The 8,653-nt window shown below is 46.4% G+C and overlaps 1 protein-coding gene across 1 annotated transcript in view; it reads left to right on the top strand.

Moving 5' to 3' along the window:
• TDRD3 (tudor domain containing 3) overlaps window positions 1-8,362 on the top strand; it is a 131,687-nt gene extending 123,325 nt beyond the window's left edge. The window contains exons 14-16 of the mRNA XM_085859613.1: window positions 170-264; window positions 1,103-1,228; window positions 7,834-8,362. Coding sequence (XP_085715739.1) covers window positions 170-264; window positions 1,103-1,228; window positions 7,834-7,959 — 347 coding nt within the window. The 3' untranslated portion in view covers window positions 7,960-8,362. The remainder of the gene's footprint in view (window positions 1-169; window positions 265-1,102; window positions 1,229-7,833) is intronic.
• Window positions 8,363-8,653: the final 291 nt, after the last annotated feature.

Below are 8,653 nucleotides of genomic sequence, written 5' to 3'. Positions count from 1 at the left end.
AATTACAAAACATGCAGTTTCATGCTTGCCAAAATTAACCAGCTGGCCAAGGCGACCAGCTCTTATTTACCAAATATGTCAAAAGTGAGGGGTGGGGGGGGGATTGAGTACATTTGACATTGAAAGAGGTCAACCTTGGGCTTGTCTCACACAATTCCTTGGTGTGCAGGAGTGGCTGGTGGAACGGCACTACTTAACGGACTTCCGCCCACACAATGGCACCCTGGAAACCATTGTTTGGCACTCTACTGGGAAGACAACCAGGTAATTGCTTGATATATGTCTGTATATTACCATATATGGACCAACAGGATTGCCGAGAGCCCTATAGGTACACACACTCACATTGAAGCTGTCTCGCCTGAGTTTCAATCCCGACCCAACTAAAAACTGTCATCCTGGTGTTTCACAGGCTGGGTGATTCATCAATGGTGTGCCGTCCTTCGGATGGACGTTAAACTTGGCGTCCCATCTGCCAGCATTCGTTGGTGGAAGTTAAAGACCCCACAGTGTCCTTCACAAAGAGTAGGCAAGCTATTGCCGGCACCCTGAAGAAATTCCAAAGTCCTGCCCAAACGTCTGCTGGGAGAGGGATGGCAAAACTGCTCAGCATGACCGCAGGAGTAGAAACTGCTTCGGCATCACCGACACTCTCCATCACGGATTGGATGTACTGTATATGATTTGGCAATCTCCAAGACCTAGAGATCTGCGTGTGCTGATTTTATGCAGATACTTGACGTTTGTGGTTCGTCAATATGCGGATAGTAGAGAGTCGACTACATGTATATACAGTACGTATATGCACATACCGAATATAGTGTCGGCTGCAATATTTTTATTTGGATATTTTTTCTACTTTTCTTTTTCATTTTGATGGGTGGAACCTTTTGCCAACTGATTTTGTCCAAAAGTCACGGTCTAGTGTTTGCTCGGGATAAGTGCAATTGCCTGGACTCGACTTAAACACACAAATCCAAAGCCAACCCTTGTCCCAAAGCAATCAGGGTCTCTCAGTCCCAATGCTTACTGATTTTATTATTTCGGTAACAAATGATTTGTCGGCTGTTATGACCTCAACCTCCGTCTATATGTTCTGCAGTTCTACCGAGCAATCGTGCATGATCTTCACCCTACCTTGACCACGGCCGTTGTCCTTTTCCTGGAATACGGCAACTATGAGGAGGTCTTCTTAGAAGACCTGAGGCCTATCAGTGCAGAGCCATGGGTATGTATTTCCTCACACTTTGCGTTTTCAGCCAAAAAATTGTATGCGGGGGCTGGTGGGTTTTGGAAACTTCAAAGCATTCAGAAAAGGAATGGACAGAGATGTAAGGATGTGAAAGAGATGAGGACTGGGTTGTAGGGGAATTGGGACAAAATGGAAAGATGTGGAGAGAGGAGAAAATTGGTGTTTGGAACAGAAAATGAAGAGCAATTATACTTTTGCATCTGATGTGTGTAAATGGGGCTGGCAGGATGGCTGAGAGGTACGCGCACTCGCCTCTAAGCTGTCGAGCCCGGATGTGAATCCTGACCCAGCTTTTCAACCGTCGTCCTGGTGTTTCACTGGCAGAGTGATTCATCAATGTGTGCGCCGTCCCTCGGATGCACGTTAAACTGGACGTCCCGTCTGCCGGCATCAGTTGGCGAACGTTAAAGATACAAATATGGTTCCCTTCGTGAAGAGTGGGCGAGCTATCGCCGGCACCATGAAATAAAAAAAAAATTCCACATTCTTGCCCTGACCTCCTCAGTCAGAGTGGCCACCTGACCAGGACTGTAGCTTATGAATCGTTTCCTCGATTGTAGCCTTGCAACTGCTGAGTTCGGCCGAAGAGCCAACTTCATAAAAACAACAACAACTCCTCCAACATGCTGAATCTGGCGTGGTACATTATCATGATGACTATGTGAATTATCGCTAATCTAATTACTTCAAAAGAAACTTCATACAGACAGAATAGCACAGCTAATTTTTTTTAGTCTTTTAGTAGTTTTCACACTTAACTGTGACGCGCACTGCCATTACGGTTTATAAGGAGCCTCATTCATTTTAATATGAACACCATGGGGAGATGAGTCATCGATGAGGTCGAGGTTCATGAAAGAGCTCGATGACAGAGCACCAGCGTCACAGACTGACATCGTGGAACAAGCAGACAAAAACGTGTGCACACATCGCACACGCAATGCTATTGAAGGTTATGGGAGCAGGATTTACCTGTCAATCAAAGTTTTTATATTAGTGCGGACGGACACCTCATCAATGGCTGATCATGTGCTGTCTACAAGGCTTGTGTTTGTGCATGATTGCCAAGCAGCAGCGATTAAATCCTTCCTCTCCCCCCTCCCCTCCCTCCCCTTCTGTCCAATGCACCCACCTCACCAAAAACCGTTTCCATGCAATATTAATCCTGCAATCTCCTTGTGTGCAAAAGCCTGGTGTTGGCTTAGTGGTTACGGTGGCGGCTTGGGATCCCAGGGTCCTGAGTTCAAGCCCCGTTGGCTGCTGAATTAACACCAGGGGGTTGACTCAGCCTGTCATCCATCTGAGGTCGGCAAAGTGAGTACCAGTGTACTGGACCCGGTGTATGCCCCGGTTAGAATAGGTATACCATATCCCTGTGTGTCATAAGAGGCGACCAGGGTTGGCGTCAGGAAGGGCATCCGGCCCTAAAACATTGCCTCAAGAAAAAGCCTAACCCCTGCACAGCAGGGAAAAATGGCTGTAAAAACGGTCATTTTTATTTTTTAATCTCCTTGTGTGCAAGGAAGTTTTGTCGCCACCATCGGCAGACTACGGTAAACTTTTCATTAGGTGTTTGCGCTCGTCTTTCTGCTGGATACAAGAATTGTGGGTAATGATGCAGTTTAAGAAGCTCTCCCGCTGTCATGGCCCCGCACGTGCTCTTTCGTGAGCGGTCCTGCGCCGTTTGCAATGATGTAAACGCGAGTCGTAAAAGCAAATTGCTCTGCAGCAGGGTTTTATCATCTCATTGAGCTGTCGGATGCTCTGAGGATGAAGAAAAGTTTTTGTTTTAAACGATCGCCGTGTCTGAAACCTCCGAGTATTGCTTTATCGGGAGCACATGCTGAACGGAGTGCGGCTTGAGACGATCCACAATGGTCCTGGAACGACTTGTGGAAGTGTATTTTGGGCTGCCGATTGGGGGACTCCTTGATTGTGCCGATAATTGTTGAATATTTTCCTTCTTTGAATAGAACCTGGCAGTAACCTTCCGGGAAACCCCCACATCTACTTTCTTAACAATCCTCTTGAGGAAGTTCAGTCATTCAAACTCTCCCGGGTCTCACTATCAGCATGATCTTTCTTGGGCAAACCACATTTCAAGGTTGGCCTTCAAAGCCAGCTGCCGAACGGGCATCCAACGTCGTACAAAGTGTTTCCTTGGCACACCTGAACTCCAATCCACCTACAAGGCCTTCATTCACAGCTTGATGGAGTACTGAGCTCCCCTCTGGCTGGCTCTCCTGCCTCACATCTTTCTCAGCATGATGCCATGGAAACCAAGGTTTTCAAGATTATTGGAATCCCCTCCTATGAAGCGGAGTCTATGGAACCATCACTTCACCATCACAGACAGGTCGGTGCTTTCTCTGTCTCCTATCGCTTCCTTTCTGGTCTTGCACTCTCTGCTCTTTCTGTATTCTGTCCATTCCAGGTTTTCGCAGGGCTCACGCAGTCCACCATCAACCCCCTCCTGGTGAAACGACCTAAATGCAGGATCACTGCTCATCTCCATTCATTCGTTTCTCTTTTTTCCCACCTGTGGAACCAACTTTCACATTCTCCTCGATCTCATTCTTCCCTCCCAGTCTTCAAGACGGCTGTTCACCACCATCTCAGATCGTCCCTAATCCAAAATTATGATCTTTCCTTCCAAATTTCCAGTTTTCCCTCATGAATGTTGCCTTCTGAATCCATCTTGTCCACCCCATGCATCCTCTTCTGCCCATGATTCCTTCCCACACCTATTGTTTGTCTGCTCCCTCTGTCTTGACCTTTGGCTCTGCTGTTCCTTTTGTCTTGTTTCATCCTGATCTGTTCAGTGTACTCGTACTAGCTCTTCCATGAGCCTCGACTATGTATACAAAACAAAATTGTTTTTAAAAAGACCCGAGGACCTGCATTAATGGTACCCAAGTCTTCTTTGCCGGTATTTTGTGCTCCTGATGTTGAACTTTGCAGAAGTAGCGTTTTGAGTTTTAAGTTCTCATTCGGCTTTGCTCGGTTCTGGTCCTTTCGGCCTGTGGACGTTTATTTCCCTGTGAATTCAAACAAGTTTGGTGAATTGCATCATGTAATGACAGTGTCCGTGCGCTCAAGTTAGGTTTTACGATCTGCTCATTTTTGAGCTATTTTTAGATCGTCTGCATCGTAGTCGTCTATATTTTATTTAGACGATGGTCGACGTGTACGTAACGAAAATGTATGTGATGGAGGAGCGAGAAGGGAAGGAGGTGGTGTTAGGTAGGTGCAGGATGAGCAAGAGTTGATCTATTTCATGTTCCCAACTGAGTCTCTGGGCCTATCACTTTCACATGGTAGATCGGTCGGTGGCCTCTCTGACTTTACCGCCTCCTTTCTGGTCTTGCTCCCTCTGCTCCTTCCATGCTTTTTCCCCACCCATGTTCCTGCAGGTTGCACACAGTCCACCATCATCTCCCTTCTCATGAAACTCTCAAATTCCAGAATCACTGATCACCTCCACTCATTTGTTCCTGTGTTTTTTTTTTTCTCGCCTGTGGAACCAACTTCCTCATTCTTTTCAATCTCGTTCTTCCTCCCAGGTCTTCAAGTCAGCTGTTTACCATCATCATCCCCCATCCAAAACCATGATCTTTTTTTTTTATTTTTTATTTTTTATTTTTTTTTACCCCTGTTAACCCCATCCTAATACCACCTGTTTATGTTTGCTGCTGTATCCATCTTGCCTCCCCCCCCACCGGTTGTCCTCCCCTTACCTCATTCTTCCCTACATCCCTTCTTTGTCCATGTCTCCCTCTATCTTGTCCATCATCCTTCCTGTCGGTGTGCATCCACCCCTGTCTTTCTATTCTCCCTTTTGTTCTGTTACATCCTGATCCGTTCTTTGTTCCAGTTCCTCTACAAGCCTCAGCACTGTATTCAAAAAAAAATAAAAAAAAGGTCATATGCCTTTTCAAAATTATTTTGCAGACCCTAACTCAAATTAGATCTATATATATATATATATATATATATATATATATATATATATATATATATATATATATATATATATATATATATAGTGTTGTGGTTACCAAATTCGCAAACCACCATTCAGGTCCCTTAGGTGAGATATCTCGGTAAGTACATGTGTAGTTAGGCCCAAACCCGTTGTCTAGTGGGAATACATGTCATTTATGCGTGCTGCGACTCTTCAGGATAGCCGTTTTTCTTTTACTATCTTTAATTTGGACCAACCGCCATTGTCACCACCACCAGTCACAACATCAACCACCAACCACAACGCCGCTTCACCACAACCGCCACGACCTTCACGTCACACCTCGCAACCGTCGCATCGCCACCGTTCTTGCGCCGCTTGTGGCTACCGGTGTTGGACTCGTGCAGGGCGCACGCCGAACAGCGTGTACAAAATCACGGATTTTGTGCTTCAAAAACGGATCAAAAACGACACACGCCCACTTTTTGCCGTCCAATCGGTGAGCGAGGGGCGATTTGGCCCCGCCTCCAGGGCGTTGGAGGGCGATCGATATATGCAAATTTATGGATCAAAAAGCATTCACGCCCACTTTTTCTCGGGCCAATGGGGAGCGAGGTGAAAGGTCGAAGGGAGGGGGTCAAAGGCGAAGCCACGGGGCTTATATAAGCGACCGTGTTCGTCAGAAACAACAGGACAGAGAGTTAAGACTTCGCGGGCGGTGGAGTTGGCAAGAAGGAGCTGGTCGTCGTGTGCGTTGGAGTCGGAGCGGAGGGGACGGAGCTGTGGAGAGGCGGCGAGGGCAGACGAGGGGGTGCTCGCGTCGTGCAGGGAGCTGCACCCCAGGGAGGCCGACAGCGCGACCTGGCCGAGGTGGAGACACTCGTCGCGGGACTCGAGGCAGAATAGGAATCCTCTATACCCCGAGCATCAGCAACCCCCTCCTGTTTCCCCCCGCGCTGAGATGGTGCGACCAAGGGGGCCCCTTTCCCACCCCCTACCAGACACTGTCCGCGAGGCCCGCGGAGTTGAGGCACCATCGCCGCTCCGCGTCTCATCACCAGACGGGTAGGCCCGACCCGGTCTCGGCCTCAGGCCCGCCTCATCCTTGAGGGTATTCTTTCCTTGGTTTTGGGTATGTGTTGTCGGCGCCGTCTGTGAAGTAAAATTGTATAAGTGTTGCCGTGTGCTCGTGTAATCGGTATTAGATCTGCATTGTCGCATTTGCTTTTTGTGTAAATTGCATTGTGTTTTTCTTTTCTGTGTGCTTATGGTGGAATTGAATATGTGTGCTTTCCGTTCAGCGCGAATAAATGTGCTTTGTGTTGAACTGTTTCCCGCTTCGCTTCGTCATTTCTTTCTTTGAATCCTCATCTTGCTTCACGTAAAGGGTTGGTAGTGGGCTGAATACGCCCGATAATTAATCGAACCGTCGAGGTCGACGAATAACACCGCTCGGTTATCCCGATAGTACGGAACGGGTCGCTTAAGTGGCCCGTGTCCGAAGTCGACCTGCGGCGAGGTGCGACCGCCCGGTCTACCCTCCGCGTGGGTACTTAGGTAGGTCGAATTTGGCGAGCAACCCTATCCCACGCGGGGGCTGATTGGCTCGATCGCGGTGAGACCGAAAGGTCCACCCGTGACTGGTTCCCGGCGTTAGTCCGAGAGGGTCATGACTGGATTGTCCGTCCGGTGGGCGACGTGCCGCGATTCGAGTTACGTGGCCGTCAGCACGCCGGCGGGCGCGAATCCGCAACAATATATATATATATATATATATATATATATATATATATATATATATATATATATATATATATATATATATATATATATATATATATTTTAACGGAGCTCATGGCTCATGTTGTTGGAATCCAAGGTTCGAATACCAAATCCTGTGTTAATTTGTCCACTATCGACCGATCTCCCTTTAATTCCTGTTTCAGTGGTCTTTCGGGTGACGTCTCTACATGTAATGTGTGTGCAAGCTCCTCCATGAGCTTGAGATCAGTTATATGTAAATAATTAGTGTGGGGAGGGGAAGGAAATCGGGAGACGATGCAAGGGGATAGGAGGCCTTACTTTAGGGGGTGGGTTGGGGTTAATATTCTGCCTTGTTACCCTTGTCAGAAAGAGAGGGTATTACATTTGGGCCGGTTTGTTTGTTTGTTTGTCCGTCTGTCCACACAGAACGTGAGTACAGTATGTCTATTAATTACATACCATTGACATATGTGTTTGTCTAAATTACGTAATGTTGAAATGTGAGTACATGGATTAATTACGAACTATTGGAACGCGACTCTCTTAAATACGTAGCATTGGAATGTGAGCACGTCTATTAATTATGTACTTATTACATATTGAAGCTGATTAATTACATATAATTACATCTATTATTAACCCCGTAAAATCAGCACACAAACACCACACAAAATAAGTCTTGGCGGTGGTGTGTAATCTCCGATTCCTCTTTCTAGATATTATTGTTGTCATTATTAGTATTTCTTTTGTTGCTTGAATGTAAAATGTATTTGGCCCTGTTGCGAAAGTGTAAAAATGAAGTTAAGTATATTTCGATTTTCTTTTTAAACGCCCACCTACTTTTCTATCCCAGCAACAGGGTGGGTTGGCGGGAGCTGGAGTCTCGAAGAAGGGTAGTCGTCGAGGAGGGGACTATCATCGTCGTCAGGCAAAGCCCACTGTCCAGTACTACCAACCACCTGCGTCCAGAGGAAAATGAACTCTGACCTATGACACTTTTTTCTCTTTACCTTTGCCGAAATTTTGGCAAGTCACTGACTGTTCATCGATAAACTATCCAGAAATCCACGAGGGTGGAATGTCCTTGGGATTTCTGTCCCCACAAGACTGCGCTTTCGAAATTGGCTTCGTCACCTCTCAAGCCAGGGAGGTTCACGTGGATACGAAGTAGCTTTGTCAATAGCTGAAATATAATGACCATGTTGCAGTCACGAGGTGTTCTATTAATGTTATTTGATTGTTTTGAAATAAATAAACTATTTGGACCGATTGAGGCCGGGCATCACTGAGCTGGCTGCTCATTGGTCGCAATGTTCTTTGATTTGACAGGAATTGCAGAGCCATTGTTTGGTTTGAAAAATAAATATATATATAAAATTACATTCTTTGTTCTGTTGTTGATGCTGGAGAGTAAAAAAGCACAAAAACTCCTTTGAAATGCCGACCTCATTGGCTGTGATAGTTGTTGGGTATGTTTATACCGACGTGGTCGTGACGGCTCGATCTGATTTTGACTGGTTGGAATTTGAACGTTTTCTGCCTCGTCTCATTGTCCATTTTTGCTGTTGAAAGGCTGGCTTTCAGTGTAATTGCCTCAAGACGTTCTTGTCCACATTTGGGATGGTTTGTCATTCCATGGATTGTGAGCGCGTGTGGGTGCAACACATGAGCGA

The sequence above is a fragment of the Eptatretus burgeri genome, chromosome 16, assembly GCF_056783735.1.
Source record: "Eptatretus burgeri isolate ZD-2024b chromosome 16, Ebu_testis_v1, whole genome shotgun sequence".
NCBI classification, from domain to species: Eukaryota; Metazoa; Chordata; class Myxini; order Myxiniformes; family Myxinidae; genus Eptatretus; species Eptatretus burgeri.
This window is presented reverse-complemented; position numbering and strand designations above follow the sequence as displayed.